This window comes from Sorex araneus, chromosome X (genome assembly GCF_027595985.1).
Source record: "Sorex araneus isolate mSorAra2 chromosome X, mSorAra2.pri, whole genome shotgun sequence".
Taxonomy (NCBI): Eukaryota; Metazoa; Chordata; class Mammalia; order Eulipotyphla; family Soricidae; genus Sorex; species Sorex araneus.
The window spans coordinates 332,651,670-332,669,738 of record NC_073313.1 but is presented as its reverse complement, the minus strand read 5'-3'; the positions used below and the strand labels follow the sequence as shown (position 1 = coordinate 332,669,738).

General features: G+C 49.3%; 1 protein-coding gene and 1 long non-coding RNA gene across 8 annotated transcripts in view; one reads left to right on the top strand and one right to left on the bottom strand.

The window, feature by feature from the left end:
• Positions 1–8,913: 8,913 nt before the first annotated feature.
• PCBP1 (poly(rC) binding protein 1) lies at positions 8,914–10,568 on the bottom strand. The gene has a single exon (XM_004609145.3). The coding sequence runs from the start codon at positions 10,334–10,336 to the stop codon at positions 9,266–9,268; it is 1,071 nt and encodes a 356-aa protein (XP_004609202.1). The 5' UTR covers positions 10,337–10,568; the 3' UTR covers positions 8,914–9,265.
• A 502-nt stretch (positions 10,569–11,070) lies between these two features.
• The window catches only part of LOC129400079 (uncharacterized), a 77,479-nt gene continuing 70,480 nt past the window's right edge, over positions 11,071–18,069 (top strand). For 4 of the 7 annotated variants that reach the window (XR_008627421.1, XR_008627422.1, XR_008627419.1 and 1 more), the window contains exons 1-2: positions 11,707–12,651; positions 15,968–16,161. This is a non-coding gene — a long non-coding RNA (uncharacterized LOC129400079). The other 3 variants (XR_008627418.1, XR_008627417.1, XR_008627420.1) reach the window with 3 other exon arrangements.

The window sequence follows — 18,069 nt, the reverse complement described above, 5'->3', positions numbered from 1 at the left end:
AGATATTTGGCATAAGACAGTAGTTGATGAATACACAACCTTGTGAACATACTGAAAACTACTATAGTGTGTACTTTAAAACAGTGTGTTCCTGAGGCTGGAGCAATAGCACCTCGGGTAAGGACGTTTGCCTTATACGCGGCTGACCCAGGTTCGATTCCCAGCATCCCATATGGTCCCCTGAGCACTGCTAGGAGTGATTCCTGAGTGCAGAGCCAGGAGTAACCCCTGTGCATTGTCAGGTGTGACCCAAAAAGCAAAACAAAAACAAAAACAAAAAAACACAAAAAACAAAAAACAGTGAGTTCTAAACTACAACCCCTCCATCAAAAATGATTAAAGTGCTTGCAATACTGTTTTGCATATAGTAAACTAGTGATAAATATTAGTCAGTCCTGGAGAGGTTGCTTGCAGCAACTCAGGGCCAGGCTAGGGAATTCCCATACCCGACCTCACTCAGGTTCTGGGAGACACTTCTCTTTAGGGTTCACTGAGCAAGGCCAGTAAATGCTTTTTTGAATTCAAAGTGAAGCAACAAAGGCAGGTACAGGTTTTCATCTGCACAGAGGGAGGGCTAAGAAGGTATACCTGGAGCTGGAGAGCCTCTTCAGATGATTAAAGCACTTGTTGTGCATGTAGTTGACCCTGGTTTGCTCCCCGGAGCCCTATATGGTTCCATGAGCACCGCCAGGAGTCATCCCTGAGCACAGAGGTAGAAGCAAGACCTGAGCACTGTTGGGTATGGCCGCAACCCCAATGAAACAAAAAGAAGATGCACCTGGGGGCTGCAGATCTGGCTCAAAGGGACGGAGCTCACACTGTGCCTGCAGCAGGTGTGACTGACAGCCAGCAAGGCCTGGTTCCTGAGCACCTCACGGTGTGGCCCAGAAATAGCACTGTAGCATTGTAGCACTGTCCTCCCATTGTTCATCGATTTGCTCGAGGGGGCACCAGTAACGTCTCCATTGTGAGACTTGTTTTTACTATTTTTGGCATATTGAATATGCCACGGGGAGTTTGCCAGGCTCTGCCATGCGGGTGGGATACTCTCGGTAGCTTGCCGGGCTCTACGAGAGGGATGGAGGAATCGAACGCGGGTCGGTCGGGTGCAAGGCAAATGCCCTACCCACTGTGCTATTGCTGCAGCCTGGCCCAGAAATAAGTTAAAAAAAATCAAAGTGTATCTGTTTGTCGTCTCTGTGGTCAAAACGCTTAGGGAGGAACTAACTAGGCATCTCTCATTAGTGGGGACTGAAAAATGCTGCCACTGACGGACTGTTGCCTCAACTCCCTGCCAAGGAGTATTCAGCTTGGTGGAGGCCTGGGGTCCTCACAGGTGGGGCAGTTCTGTCCCCTCCTCCTCCTGTTAGTTGACAGGATGTCCGGGGAGTGAGAGTTCCCTCAGTGAACCCTCAGAGCCTAGGAGCAGAAGGGGCTGTGGCGGGCCGAGGGGAAGAACTCCCTCAGAGTAATGTTCTCTGGCACGCGCCTCTTCGCCTTCCCCTCCCCTCTCGGCTCCTTCCATGCCTCCTCTGTCCCCCGCCAAGTCTGTAGCTGATCAGCACGGTCAGGGCTGTTCAGAGCAAATCTCTCTGGTAGTTCCTTCCTCTGGGCTTCCTCCTTAATCAGTCCTTGAGAATAGTTACCCAAATGCCCGTGCGGGACTTACTGCTGCCACTTTCCGTTAACTTCCTTTTTCCTCTCAGGGCGTTGAAGGAAGGCCTATGTGGCAGAAGTCAGCCCCGCGGGAGGCGGTGGAACCAAGGGTTGGTGCCCACAAAGCCAGTACTATTTCCCGAGGCAGCCTGAGAACCCGGGCGACGATCTTACCCTGTTCTCTCAGCTGGAGGACTAAGATCCAGAAAGGGGAGCAGCTGGTCCCAGGTCACCCACTGGGTTGAGGGGAGAGCCAGGCCTCTGAGTCAGGCCTCCTCAGCTTCCGCAGGGTGGACGTTTCCTTGCAGAATGCTGATGCTGAAGAGCAGGAGCCCCACTTGGGAGTCCCAGAACCCCAGGCTGCTAACAAAGAAGAGAACAGCCAGGGGGGAGAATTACAAGGACATGATTATGTTCCACAAGCAAGGCTGCCCAAGCGGAATGACTCTGAAAGTTCTGTAGGGGAGGCAAGAGAGCAGCAGGCCTGGCACGGGCGAGGCTGGCCGTGACTGAGTCTGGAGGACTGGGCATTTGTGCTGAGTACTTGGGATTTTCTTTGGGAGGCCATGTGTAGAGGTGGGACTTTAAGCAGGGGAGTGATGTGGTCAGACTGGAATTTTAGGAAGGCCCCTCTGTGGCCAGGCCAGGCAAGGTGGCCAGAGGACTTGGCCACGGATGGTTTTTCTGGCGGTGACTGCCTATTTATACGTCTGGCTGGGTGCTGTGTTGTTGGCCGCAGACGTGAGGCCCAGTCACACACACCAGAGTGTGGTTCGCTAACTGGGGGGCCGAGAGCAGCCAGGACCAGGCAAGCTCACTTCACAACACTCAAGCTCCTGGCCTGTGCGGCCCACACTCAGGGGGACAGAGAACATGCAGTCGCTCCATGGGGGACCTTAAGAGGGTGCCCAAATGGAGAGCAGGGATGGGGCAGACACGAGTGGTGCAGGTGGCTGTTGCGTGATGCCCTGACTGTGGGCCGGGGGTGGAAGGGAGACCAATCTTTGTAAACATGCAGGGCCACTGCTGGGGCTCTGAGCTGACAGGTGCTTGGCCATCTACTCCCGACAGGCCACGCTCAACTGTCACAGAAGTTTAACAGCTGCAAGAGGCACATCTGCTGCTCAGTCCACAAATGGGGTGGGTGGGTGGGTGGGGGGAGGGACCCACTCTCACTGCCCCGAAGGACAAAGGAAAGGAATCCTGAAATACAAATTCTAGGAAAAGAGAAAAATTAGACTATAATAATGAGACGGGCCTGGCTCCTGGAGCGTACTGCTCTGAGACCCTCTATTACCCAAATTGTCTTTTCTTCTTTTTTCTTTGTCCCTTTTGGCCACACCTGGTGGTACTCAGGGGTTATTCCTGGCTTGGCACTCAGGAATTATTTTTGGTGGCACTCAGGGGACCATATGGGATCCAGATATCTAACCTGGGTTGGACATGTGAGAGGCAAACGTATACCAGCTGAACTATCTCCCCAGTTGCTCATTTTTCTTTTTTTTTTTCCTTTTTGTGGTGTTGGTATTGAATCCTGTGTCTGACATATTTCAGGCATATGCTCTTACCACTGAGGCATCTCCCCAGCTCCTGTCTGATCCTTTGTCTGTTTTGCTGGTGCTGGGATCAAACCCAGGTCCTCACACATGCAAGGCAAGTTCTTTACTGCTGAGCTACATTCCCAGCCATCCAATCCTTTCTTACCTGCAGCTTCATTTTCAGCTTTCTATTGGTTCTTTATCACATGATGTTTCTTTCCAAACCCAAAACAAACTTTCTCCAAATTATTGTTCAAATGCCTTCATTAAGCTGCCAAGTATTTGAGTTGTCTGTTCTATCTCCGCTTCCTTGCTGCCAGCCCTCCTTTCCAGTAGCAATTGGCGTCCACCTCACTTGTCTGAAATTTTGCTTCCCAAGGATAGCCACAACACTGAAATAGTCTTCCCAGTACTGCTGTGATCTCTTGGGCACACCAAGAGATGTGCCCACACCAAGTCAGGGATTCAAAACCAGGCCCTTACACAAGCAAAGCAAGTACTCTATTACTGAGTTTCATATCTGGCCCCATGATTTATAAAATGACTGAGAGAATATCTAAAAAATTATTAGAGGGGCTAGAGAGATAGTATAGGAGGTAACGTGCTTGCCTTGTTTGTATCGATCTTGGTTTGAATCCCCATCACTTATAGGGCCCTAAACAATGCCAGAGTTCACTCCTGAGCACAGGGCCACTGGATTTGGCCCCTCAACTATTGGAAATTAGATTTGAGTTTTTTGTTTGCTTTTGTTTGGGGGCCATACTCAGCAGTGTTCAGGGCTTACTCCTGGCTCTGTACTCAGAGGTTACTCCTGGCAGTGCTAAGGGCCATATGGGATGTCAGGGATAAAACCCAGGTCAGCTGTGTACAAGGCAAGTGCTCTGTCCACTGTACTAGCTGTCCAGCCTCGAGGTTTTTTTTTTAAAAAAATTAACATTTAAGTTATACATAGTATGTAGAGTTCTGCTTGTATATGGTTCATAAATGAGGGCCATTATATATGTAAGTTACAAATAAATTTGATATATGCTAAGGATGTTTGTATATAAATTTGTTATATACTAAACATCACTGTATCACTGTCATCCCGTTCATCGATTTACTCGAGTGGGTACCCGTAACGTTTCTATTCGTCCCAGCCCTGAGATTTTAGCAGTCTCTCCTTACTTATCTTTCCAGTGATTGGAGGCTCTTTCAGGGTCAGGGGGATGAGACCTATTATTGTTACTGTTTTTGGCATATCAAATACGCCACGGGGAGCTTGCCAGACATATAAATTTGGTATGTGTTAAGAGGGAGTGTCCTTTTGTGGGGGCCACTCCTAGCAGTGCACATAAGCTTGGGGCTACTCTCAGTGGTACTAGGGACTACCATGTCTTCTTAGGTACACTTTAAAAAAATGTTTCGGGATCAGTTTTGAGTTTTGTATTATGACATTTTAGGCTCTTGATATTTTTGCCTGATTTCCTGGTGCCTTCCGCCACCTCTTCCCTCCATTTACCACTTACTGAGCTACAAGTTACTACATGTCTTCCAGCTGCACTGAACATTGTTTCAGCAAAGTAATATGGTGTTCAAATCTAGTAACCCTCTTGTAACTGCTTTACTATCAGTCTTGAAACTTTCCCTTCTGATTCCTCTCAGGGACACTATCCTGGTGGATTTTTTTCACCCTCATGGACTATTTCTTTTTTCATATTTGTTCTGTAGATACTTATTGAGCCCTGCTATGTCAGATACATGATTGGCATTAGAGAGTGAATAGTCTGACTTGGTCCCTTACCTCAAAACTAATCTTTAACTTTTCCACTTGTTTTCTATTTTCCCTACAGCTCCTACCTCTTCCCTTGAGTTTGTTTCTAGGGAATGACGAGTTTGTTTTTTTTTTTTTCTTTTTGGGTCACACCTTGTGATGCACAGGGGTTACTCCTGGCTCTACACTCAGGAATTATTCCTGGTGGTGCTCAGGGGATCATATGGGATGCTGGGAATCGAACCTGGGTTGGCCGAGTGCAAGGCAAATGCCCTACCCACTGTGCTATCACTTTAACCCCGACGAGGTATTTTTGTTGTTTTTTTTTTGCTTTTTGGGTCACACCTGGTGATGCTCAGGGATTATTCCTGGCTCTGCACTCAGGAATTACTCCTGGCTGTGCTCGGGGGACCATATGGGATGCCGGGGATTGAACCTGAGTTGGCTGCATGCAGGGTGTACCTGCTGCACTCTCCGCTCTGTGTGCAAGGCCTTACCCGCTGTACTATCGCTCTGGCCCCTATGTTGAGTATTTCTATCTGCATAAACTCATATCACCTGTTTGAATGAATTGCTTCCTTCTTATATCTTTCTCTGGACTTCCACCTTCCAATAATTTTTTTTTTTTTTTTGGTTTTGGGTCACATCTGGTGGTGCTCAGGGCTTACTCCTTGCACTATGCTCGGGGATCACTCCTGGTGGGCTTGGGAGACTAAATGGGGTGCCAGTGATCGAATCAGGGTTGACTGCATGAAAGGCAAACATCCTACTATCACTCCAGCCCAGATACTGAATTCTTAAACATTAGACCAAATGTTTTTTTGAGGAGTCACTCCTGGCAGTGCTTGGGGTACCAATATGGGGTGTCTGGAATCAAACCAGGGTCATCTGAGTGCAAGGCAAGTGACCTATCTGCTGCACTATCACTTGGGCCTAAATGAGGCAGTTTTCTGACTTTTTTTGTCTCTCCTCCTTGCCATTCTTCTTAGGCCTTGCTGTCTAAATCATTTTCTAAATTATTTCCAGCTTTGCCTGTTGTATGGGAGAGGATTGAGGAATATATGAGGTTTTTTTTTTTTTTTTTGCAGGGGGTGGGGGGGTGGAGGAGGAGCACCGGCCAGGCGTGCTCAGGGACTATGCTTGGCTTAATGCTTGGGGGCCATTCAGTGCCAGAAACTGAACCCAGATCTCTTGAACACAAAGCAAGCACTCCAGCCTGGTTGAGTTCTCTCTCTTTGGCCTCAGGCCTACTTTCCACTACTTCACCTTGGAAGTTTTAGGGACTCCTCAAAATTCATTTGGTCCACTGTTTAAGAATTCAATAGTGGGGCCAGAGTGATAGTGCAGCAGGCAGGGCATTAGCCTTGCATATGCCAACGGAGGTTCAGTCTACGCCTTCTCATTTGGTCCCCATGCCCACCAGAAGTGATCCCGGAGAACAGAGCCAGGAATAAGCCCTTGTGCACCACCAGTTGTGGCCCCCAAACAAAAACAACGAAAAAGAATTGTCTCATTCCACTCCTGCTCTATTCCATACCACCCTGACTGTGTTTGTTACACCGGGCTTACTCCCAGCTCTGTGCTCAGGGTTAACTCTTGCTAGTGAGGGACCATACAGTGCTGGGGATCGAATGTAGGCAAAGCAAGTGCCTAAGCTCTCAGTACTAGCTCTCTAGTCCCTGCCGGCCCTTGCTATTTCCAGGAGACACTGCACCTATTTCTGAACCTCTTCACCTATCCTAGTCCTTTTGTCTATTTTCTCTCAGCTTTTTAGCAATATTTAATAATAAAAGATTATTATCAAATTGCATTGTTTCCTATCTTTAAATATGTCTTTGACCAGATATTGTGGGTAGAAATGGACTTCTGGGTACACTGAAGTATTGTTTTTGGACATACACGTAGAGGTGGGGACTACTCCTGGCAGTGCTAGATTACTACCAGGGATCACAATTGAGCCTTTAGCAGACACATTAACCCTTTTAACCCTTTTTCTCTTGGGAGTGAGTTTGGGGCACACCCAGAGGAGCTCTGGGGCTATTTCTGCTCATTCTTGGAAGTATTCCGTGGACTACATATGGCGTAGGACATCAAATCCTGCATATATATATATATATATATATATATATATATATATAGCAAACGCCTGATTCCTGTACTATCTCTGGCCCCAGAGGAATCTTCAGGGTTTCAAGTGTTTTAATTAGTTCAATATACACACTATTCCTCCCAGCCCAAGTCCAGGATTTGTGTACCTTTCATACCTCCATTTTATAGAGGTTAAGTAATTTGCCTATGCTTACAAGTGCAGAACTCAATCTTGAATTTAGGTGCAGAATTCAAATTTAAATTTAGGTTTTATTGGGGGGGGGGTTTGTCACTCCTGATATTAGGGGACCATGTTGTGATGGGGACTGAACCCAGAGCTACAGAAATACAAAATGTGCACTTCAGGGCCTGAGCAATAGTATTGTGGGTAGGGCGCTTGTCTTGCAAGTGACTGACCCAGGTTCAGGCCCTAGCACCGCTTAAAGTCCCCCTGAGGCCTGCCAGGAGAAACTTCCGAGTGCAGAGCCAAGAGTAATTCCTGAGCACTGTCAGGTGTGGCCCCCAAACCAAAACCAAATGTGCAAACCGGCCTTTTTTTTAGTTCTCCCTCTCTCCCAGACTATGAATTTAGGTTTAAGCTCCCCAGACTGGACCCCTGGATTTCAGTGATTACCCGCCTAACCCACAGTGGCTGTAAAATTTAGGAGACACCCACCCTCCCTCCCCCGCCCCATCTTACCTCCAGGAACTTTTGGAAGCAGTTCTATACTTCAGAAATGGATGGACTGTGGAGAATAGTCCTCAACAAATATTTATCATGGTTAATACTCTCCTCCCACAGGGATTTCTCTCTGCTGTTAGTGATCTCCCATAGTGCCTGGGGTTTCAGCTACACACTCCGGCACCTAATCATCTATTGTCTTCTAGTTGTTTTAGTGTTCAGTATTTTAGCCTAATGAAGAATTAAAAAAATTTTAATTAGCCTGAGAATTTTTCTTTTACCAGGTCCAGCCTAGTCCCACAGGCTGACGGGGGTGAGCCTTAACAGCAGGATCACCGTAATCTGCTGGGGAAGAAAAATCATGGGACCCAGACATAAGAACATGTTGGGAGTGTAAAAATGCAGTCTTCTGGGTAGGTTTGGCTTGGGACCCAGGAATCCTCAATTTCAATACCAAGGTCACTCTTAAGTGACAATCAATGGGCCCATCTACATCCCTGCCCGTGAGGGACACATTTCCTGGTCCGACTCCTCTAAACATTGCACACAGCTGAAGGATTAGGAGCTGGGCCTCTTTTGTTTCTGGATACGGCCACTTGGCAGGTGTAATAACATCCTGACAGGCTGCCGGCCACAGGTGCATGCTTGCCACGTGCGCCCTTGCCCGCACCCTCCCCCACTCCCGCGGCCCAACCCAACCCCTCCCTCCACCCCACCACCCTGAAGCAGTTGCCCCTTCCCCTTCCCCTCCCAGCCAGCCCTTCCCTCCCCCGCCGCTCACCAGGCCCCCCAGGCTCCTCCCACCGCATAACATTTTTTTGTTCTGAGTTTTCCCTGGGAGATGGGGGTGGGCGGGGGAGAAGGGAGACTCACTGCCATGCACCGGGGGTCCGAGCCGAAGGGCAAGAGCCTTGTTTCCTATCAGAGAAATGGGCAGAGGCCTCTCTCTGGAACTTGGCCGGAGGGACGTCTCTTGGGAGACCGTCTCTGCAAATATCCCAAAGCAGGCCCTGCCTGCCGGGTTCCTTTGTTGGGACGAAGAGGAAACGAGTCTCACCAATAAGGTGAAACGGGCCGGAGAGAATGCCGAGGGCCTACCCTTCTCCCTACCAGCACCCAGCACTGAAAGGGAAGGAGAAAAAAGGCACCAACAAAGAGTTTCGATAGCAGTTCCCAGCTTTTTCAAATATGAAGCATTTTTTAACCAATCCACTTTTTAATTTTTTTAAATTTTGACATTACAGAACTAAACTGAAATTTATTAACATTCCACTCTTACATTTCTTATCGACAAACAGAAATAAAATTCATGAGCCAAAACCCAAACAAACTAAAAACAGGGAAAAGCTTATAAAACTAAATATGAATCCCAGCGTTAACAGCTGAACAGAGAATGTGATTTTTTTTTTTAAATTCTTAGCGGATGATAAAGTTGTGTAGAAACTGAACACTTACAAATTATTTAAAACCTGGAATCACTGACCAGAAATTACACAGTTGGATCATGGGAAAAACAGCAGAAAGGGTTATGAGTGAATCTACACCGTTCTAGCTGCACCCCATGCCCTTCTCAGAGGAAAGCCTGGCATTGATTAGATACTGGGCCAGACTAATACTGGCAGCCGAACCAGTGATAGTAACCTGCCTACCAGAAGAGCCTTCCACTGGGTTGGCAATTTTGATCTGGGCCCCCGACATCTGGCGGATCTCATTGATGTTGGCGCCCTGGCGCCCGATGATGCAGCCAATTAAGTTATTTGGAATGGTGAGTTCATGGGTGGTTTGAGTGGATGCATCCAAACTTGCCCAATAGCCTTTCACCTCTGGAGAGCTGGAGTCAATTCCGGCGAATCCGGTCCCGCCGTGCATCATGGCAAAGTGAGACTGTTGTCTTGCCACCTGGTTCAGCTTGGCCAGATCGAGCGGCGAAATGGTGTGTTGTCCTTGAATCGAGTAGGCGTCTAGCGGGGGTCCCTCCAGGTCGTGGGTGGCGTGGGGGTAGCCCGCCGCGTCGCTGCAGCGATCTTGGCCGCCCGCGCAGATGACCGGCGAGCTGGCCGGCATGGGCTGGTACGGAATGGTCATGACTCGCCCCTGCGGAGACTGCGAGAGCGTCTCCAGCATGACCAGGCAGATCTGCTTGACACACTCGGTGACCGACTGCGGCACGCCCGCGATGGTGATGGCCCGCTCGGTGGAGTTGGGCAGCATATCCCCCGCCACCTGCACCTGGGCGCCCGTGCTCTCGCGGATCTCTTTGATCTTACAGCCGCCTTTCCCGATCAGGGAGCCGCACTGGGTGGCCGGCACCACGAGCCTCAGGGTGACCGGGGGCCGGCTGGCCGCCGTGCTGTTGGTCATGGAGCTGTTGATATCTTCCTCCAGCTTGTCGATGATCATCGCGAAGGCCTTAAAGATGGCATTGGTGGGGCCGGTCAGAGTGATGATTCTCTCCGGGCAATTCCCCTCCGAGATGTTGATCCGCGCGCCACTCTCCTCGCGGATCCTCTTAACCGACTCCCCTTTCTTCCCAATGATGCTTCCCACTTCCTTTCCGTGCATCAGCAGCCGAATGGTGAGAGTCACATTTAGTCCACTTTCAGTCACACCGGCATCCATGGCGAGCGGCGGGCGGCGTTCGGGGGAGTTGGGCTCGTTACGTGGTCAAGTCTTTGGTGGCGGGCGTGGGGGAGGGGAGGTGTAGGCCCAAAACTGCCGGCGCGAGGCGAGCGAGGGCCGCGGGAGCGAGCAGGCGCGGGCGGGAGGCCGCGGCGTCGTCGCAGGAGCGGGCGGCGGCGGCGGAGGGGGCGAGCGGGGCCGGGAGCGGCGGGCGGGCGGGTGGGCGAGGGCGCGGCGGTGGCGACTCCAGCGGCAGCCTCGGCGGTCTGGGCGGGGCGGGAAGCCCGCTTTCAACCCCGCGTACCCTCTGACCCCGGAAGTGCTTGCCGCGCAGGACCCCTTGAAAAAAATTGAGGACCCGTCCTTTTTAGGTCACGAGATTGCGCCAACTCCTACAGGGCACTTGAAAAAAAAAAACCTGTGATAGCCTAGCATTGAAAATAACGCACCGAGGGGCCGAAGGTGTGCGTCCGGCAGTTTAAAAACAAACATATATTTTTATTACGCGTAGCGGCACCGGCGGCCATTTGGAAATGTTAGCGTGGTGTGCGGGGTGACACATTATTTTCCGGACTATGGGGGTGGTTTTTAGTTGAGGAGCGACTCGGGCAGCCCCGGCGGTCACTGCAGGCGGCAGCTGGGACGCCGCGGGTTTAAAACGTGCGCGTGAGGCGGCCAGGGCGCATGCGCCGGGATATGGGGTGACGGGAGGGGCCGCCGCGGCCTTCCGGGGGGGAAGGGCGGTTCGGCGAGGCCCGCGGGGCGGGCGCGCGCGCGCGGGCGGGCACGTGGGGCCCCTTCGTCCCCGGCGTCCCGGCGCCCCGCGCCATCCCCCACCCGGTCCCGGCCCCGTGGCGGCGGCGGCCGGTGAGGCGAGACACCGAGACCCTCCCCCAACGTCGCCCGAATAGCAGATCTGATCGTTTTTTTTTTTTTCGGGGGGGGGGGGAGGGTCGCAGGGCTGTGAACTCGGGCGTAAAAAGAATGGCGTCCATTTACATAATGCTTTGTTTGCGTCTTGCTAGTCACCGGTTAAAGCCCCGCAAAAGCCCCACCTCCTGTCCTGGTGTTTTATTTGCGGCGCCCCCGGTGAACGCTTAAGACCATGATGCGTTCTCGAGAGGCGCTTTTATTCCGGGGGGGGGGGGTACGGGCCAGGGCTGCGGGGGGTGCCTGCGCTTCTCCCCGCGCGCTTTGCACTCGGCCGCTGCCCTTCAGGCCTCTCCCCTTCGGGGGCAGCCGCCGCGCCCGCTCCGGGGGCGGCCCCTGACGGGGCGCCGCCATCTTGGAAGCCGCTCCTGCCGGGTGTCGCCACCGCGTGCTCCGCCGGCGAGGGGAAGGTCGCCGGGACGCTGGTGTAATAACCCCTTGTCATTTGGAACCCTGTTCCTCTTCCTGAGCTCGGCCAGCAGGGAGAGGCCGTGTGCGCGGCGTGCCCGCGGCCATCGGCCCAGGCGGCTAACGTGGCGGCCCCCTCCTTCCCCCCTCCCCACAGGGGCGGCCGCCATGTTTCCTGCCTACAAAATGGCGGCATGGTGCCCGGAGTCGTCGTTAACGAAAAATAGGGGTCGGCTCGAAAGCTCTAGAACGCGCCCCCTCCCGCTCACTCCACGGCGCCCACGGCTCGGGGGCGGGGGGCGGGGGTCTCCCGGGAGCCGCGGGGGCCGCTGTCACCCCGGGCTCTACACTCCGCTCCCGGCCGGCGAATTTTAATAAGAGCCCGTCATTCATTTGCACGAGGAACCCGAATGGCGTAAAGTGGCCCCAACCGCGCATCTCTCGTCGCCCTTGTCAAGTTTAATGATGGCTAATGAGGCGCTGGCAGGGGAGGGCTGTAGCATCAGGGGGTGACTTGGGTCCCCAGTAGCAACACATTCAGTGACCAGGGCTTTCCTAGATGCCTCACATAGGCCGGGGTGCTGGAGAGAGGAGGAAACGGTTTCAACACTCTCTTAATAAAAATAATAGTAATTAATAATAATACACTTTCCATGAGAGGGCATGGATGCTGGTTGCCTTATTTTCCCACTGGCCAACCGGCCGGGGAAACTCAGTTCCCCCCCGTCGGTTTTCAGTGTAGAAGGGGATCGTGCCCGTCTCAGTGCCCGGCTCTGTGCTGGCATTTTGCCCTACATGACCCTTATTTTTATGGTGATCATCAGGTAGGTGGTGTTACAGCTCTCTCTCTCTCTCTCTCTCTCTCTCAACAGATAAAATCATTTAGACCCAGAGAGATGAAATGACTAACTCAAGGTCACACAGTGTCGAGGACACAGTGTCGAGGATGGAATCCAGACCTTCTGATTTCCTTGTTGGTGAGCGCTTTTCAACATTTTTCTGTTAGTGGGGGCCGGAGCTGGTACAGCTGGTAGGGCGTTTGCCTTGCATGTGGCCGACCCAGGTTGGATCCTCACTATCCCATGCGGTCCTTCGGAACCTGGTCGGTAGTGGCCTGTGAGCTCACAGAGCCAGGAGTAAGCCCAGAGCACCAGGAGTAAGTTTGACCCCCCCCCCCCAAACAGAAAACAAAACCCAAACTTTCTGGAAGTAAAGGTGGTGTGATTTAAGTGCTATTTCAGGGTTCAGGTGAGCTTTGGTGCTTAGCCTTCTCTCTTTGAGGATTTCCCTTTGCTCCTGATAGGTGCTGGTATCAGTTACGGGTTCATGGTATTTTTTTGCTTTGGTTTCGGGGCCCACACTCACTAGTCCTGGGGGCATCCTGCTGCCCTGGGGAACCATGAGATCCCGGGATCAAAATGGAGGTAGGGAGGCAGTGTGAGATGGAGTGTTGGCTGTGTGTGCCTTAATCTGGTTCTGTCTCTTAGGGCCTGATGCTTTCGTTTTATTTTCTTTATCATCCATAACAAGTTCCCCAAATTTACTAGCTTAAATAAAATATTATCTCACGTTTGTTGGTTAGAAACCAGGCAGAGCTTAGGTGGTCTCGTGCTAATTTTTATGAGGTGACTAGGTGAGGATAGGGTGGGGGAAGTGATTCAGCCTGTCTAAAGGCCCACGTATCCACGGGTCTTCCTGGCTCTGTGGGAGCAAACAATTTCTCTGTATGACTCACTAGCTTCCTTCAGCTTCCATGGGCATGACTTCCGTCTTCCCCACCCCAGTGTCCCAACCAGGTAAAAAATAATTTTACTCTGGCGCCAGGCCTTCATTTATTTCTTTGCAAATATTGACAGAGCATGACTGAATGTTAGATAAATCATAGTCTGTGGATTTTTCAATGTAACAAATAATTTGTAGGCTAAACAACAACTTTGTGCCTAAACAGAGGTTTTCTTGTGTGAGGGCATTTTGCTTCCTTTAGCTTAGCATTAGTGTCACACAGCAGACTTTCCAGAGTACTTTCACTTTATATGATGCTAAACACACCTTTAATAGGTGCGTAACGGTAACAATGATGATAATAACACTGAGTTTACCAGGCACTATTTGAAACTTTATTTCATGCATTATTTACTCAGGGACTCTCACCTGGGGTAGCAGGGGGCACTAGGGCAGATTGGACCACACCCTGAAGTGCTCAGGGCTCACTCCTGGCTCTGTGCTCAGGGATCATTTCTGGTGATGCCGCAGGAACCATATGCGGTGTGGGGAATTGAACCCTAATAGGCTGTGTGCAAGGCAAGTGCCCTTCTTGATGTTCTGTCTTTCTAGCCCTGGCTTTTACATCTTTCAAAACAAACTACCACAGGGCCAGAGTGGTAGTACCACAGATAGGGTACTTGCCTTGCACATGGCCCACTCGTGTTTAATCATGGGCATCCCATATGGTTTCCTCAGCCCGCAAGGAATGATACCTGAGTGCAGAGCCAGGAGTAAATCCTGAGCATAGCCAGGTGTGGTCCAAAACCCAAAAGAAAAAACATGAAAAAACCAAAACATCAACTACCACAAGAAATATAAGAATTTGTACAAATATGAACATATGTATACAGAAGAACCAAAACAGTACTGCATGTTTTCACTACATGCAGTTTTCACTGGGAATTTTCATTTTCTATTACTGATTTGTTTTTCGGGCTATTCACATTGGTGCCCCGGGAACCATGCGTTGCATTGGCTCAAGTCCACTAGTGATTTGTGCTGTCTTCCCAGCCCTCCATTTGCTTTTTTCTCCCATCCTCCCCAAGGCTTCTTTTTCTCCTCCTCCAAAAAAAGAATAAAAACTAAAGTGATCAAAGACCACTATTAGGTTGTGACCAGTATAGCTAGTATAGAAATTTAACCTCACCAAATCTAGCATAGGGATATTATTTCTATTCCACAAAGGTACACAGAGATGAAGGATTTTGGCCTAGATCACAGAGTCATTAAGTAGCAAGGCAAGACTTTGAATATATATTGTCAATCTGAATCCAGAGATGATTTCACTACTGTTTCACAACGGAGCAAAGTATGGTCTCTGTAGAACATCTTGTTTCACGGGGAGACAAAAGTTGATCAGGAAATTTAACAGCAAAAGTTGAAAATTTGGGAGACAAGGATTAAATGACATTTAATTAAGAATTAGCCAGATTCTAGGGTCAAAGTGATAGTCCAGGGCGTAGGGCACTTACCTTGCACTTACCTTGCACGTGGCTAACCTGGGTTTGATCCCTAGCATCCTATATGGCCCCCTGAGCCTTGCCAAGTGTGACCCCCCTGAGCTAGGGCCAGGAATAAGCCTTTAGCATCCTCAGGTGTGATTGTCTGCCCACCTTGCCGAATTAGCTAGATCCAAGATGGGATGTGATTCTGGTTGAATGCATGTGTGAGGTCCTAGATTAGATTGCTAGTGGTAAGAAAAAAAAATACCCAGACTCATAGTACTCTAGTCTTCTAAATCACCTATTTTGCCCCAAAGGAAATTTATTCATCAGTTACTCCCCCCCCTAAGTTGCCTATTTTAAGCCTTTTCTGCCAATCTTAATTTCTTTTTATCTATCAGCTCTTTTCTCCCTAAGATTGTCTTTACTGCCAGAAATAGTCTGGCAGTAATAGACTTAAATTTTTCTTTTCTTTCTCTTGCCACTCCCGGAAGTTCTCAAGGATCACTTCTGGCAGGCTCGGGACCATTTAGGGTGCTGGGAATCGAACCACATGCAAGACAACCACGTACCCATTGTACTATTGTATTTTTTGAATTGTAAAGTGTGTCATGTTAATAATGTGTTGTGCAGGCCACAAGTGCCTTGGATGACCCTGTTACCTGATAAGAACAGGCTGTCTTAGCTTCAACTCTGACTTACTGGCTCTGAGTCTTCTATAACCAAGTTCATTTTCTTTTTATTCCTTTACATTTTATTTTGTAAATGGGCCACACCTGGCGTACTCGGGGCTTACTCCTGGCTCCGTGCTCAGAGGGTCACTCTGGGTGGGTTTGGGATACCATTTGTGGTTCTGAGGATTGAACCTGGGTTGGCACGTGCAAGGCCTACCTGCTCAACTCCAACCCAGTTCATTTGCTAGACCTTGCTATTTCATCTATAAACTGAGATTAAATTGTCTCTAAAGCCCCTTATAAATCTGTCTAGGGAATAATGATATTTGATGATGTTGATAATTCATTCCTGGTGAGGAGGGTTATATAAATATTTTTCTCCTCTCTGACAAATTTTCCATTTCCTTCCCTAGAACTACTCCATCTTGTGGACACGTGAGTTCCACAAGATTTCAACATGAATTCTGCCACCCATTTTACAGATGAAGTCACTGAGATATGGAGCAACTGACTAAATAGTCACTGCCCCACCCATGGAACCTCACAGATGACTCTTCTCTCAATCAAGTATCGGACATTGGTTAAGGGGTTTGACCAGGTTAGGAAGGTGAGTCAGACTTAGACTTTAGCAGGATTTCTACTTCATTCTGAGGAAGTTTTTTTGCTACTTCACCTTGGCATGTTATATAAGGCCTTTCAAAGTGATTTCACATTAATCATCACAGACAGCTTTGCGGGAAGGTATTACGTACATTTTATAGAAGAATCATCTGGATCAGAGGAGTAGAGTGCTTTACCCAGTGTTATACAGTTTGTTAGGACCCTGAGCTGATTCTGTTAATAGTTGTGCGCCATTTTTTTCCATGGCTTCTGGTACTGTGACACTGACATTAATACATGAGATAATTTTTTTTTTCTTTTTGGGTCACACCCGGTGATGCACAGAGGTTACTCCTGGCTCTGCCTCAGGAATTACTCCTGGCAGTGCTCGGGGGACCATACGGGATGCTGGGAATCGAACCTGGGTCAGCTGCATACAAGGCAAACACCTTACCCACTGTGCTATCACTCCAGCCACATGAGATAATTTTTTATCTTAAAAACTTTTCATCCAGGGGACCAGAGTGATAGTATAGCAGGTAGGACATTTACTTTGCATGCAGCCAAACCTGGGTTTGATACTTGGTACCCTATATGGTTCCCCAAACCCACCAGAAGTAGTTCCTGAGTACAGATACAAGATCCAGGAGTAACTCCTGAGCACTGCTGAGTGTGGCTCCAACCACCCCAAACCCTCCCGCCCCATAAACCTTTTTTATTTATTTAAAAAAAAAGTTTTTATTTTTTCTCACCCCAAACTTGCAACATTCAACTTCTTAGCTTGTGGATTAACAGATTTGGGGGTCAGAGCTATTCGATAGTCCAGTGGGTAGGGATTTGCCTTGTACATGACCAATCTGGGTTTGATCCCTGGCATCCCATATGGTTCTCTGAGGACTACCAGGATTAATTCCTGAATACAGAGCCAGGGGTAACCCCTGAGCATTGCCAGGTATGACCTTCCCTTACCCCCACCTCCTCCCCCCCAAATGCTCTTTTACTCTGTTGTTTACAATTATGGTTTTGGGAAATGGTTGCACTGATTTCCTCAAGTGAACTCAGGGTTTCCTCGGGAATAGGGACCACAGTTTCTTCTTTTCTAACCTGGCTCAGCATATATATTAGTAAAACAAGATTTTTTTTCCCTTGGCTTTTTGGGTCACACCTGGTGTTTGGGGGTGCCATGTGGGATGCTGGGGATTGAACCTGGGTTGGTCACATACAAGGCAAAGTCCCTCCTTGCTGTACTATTGCTCCAGCCCCGAAGCAGGATAGTTTTTACTGAATGAAATTTGTTTAGACGTGAGGACTGTGTTCAAGAGAGAACATGGGCTTCTCAATAGTTGAAAAAGTAGATTTGTGTTCTCCAGGAGAACACAGGCTTGAAAGGGCAAGCAAGGAAGTAAAGAGACAAGTGTTCCGGGGAGAGCATGGACTGGAGAGAGCAAGCCTTTATTACTGCTTTTGGCAGTTCTGGGAATTAATCCCAGGGCCTCTCCCATACAAGTGAAGTGCTCTACCTCTCAGCCACACCCCCAGCTCTATTACTGTAATTTTTATTTGCCCTATCAATATGCAGTATTTTCTCCAAATCCTTGGTTTCTTTTTCTCTTTCTCCTTCAAATTTAGCTCCTCATTTTTCTTTTTTTTTTTAAAATTATGGTAAATTGAGAGGGCCATTTCCCCATTGGGCCTCCCCCCTTTTTTTCCTGGGATACTATAGAGTGCAGCTTCAGAACATGTCTTGCCCATTTTGTGGGTAGTAATAGTTGACCTCGTGTCGTAATAACCATGCATTGCTGTTATGGAGTCACTTCATAGTTTCTTCAGAAGCATAAGAAATATATTGATGCTGTACAAGTGGCTTAGGCATTACAGCACAACTTTGACCCGAGTTCTCCTACTTGGTGAAAGT

Excerpts from the sequence above, each read along its gene's own strand:
- PCBP1 (XM_004609145.3), bottom strand. The coding sequence starts at position 10,336 with ATGGATGCCGGTGTGACTGAAAGTGGACTAAATGTGACTCTCACCATT.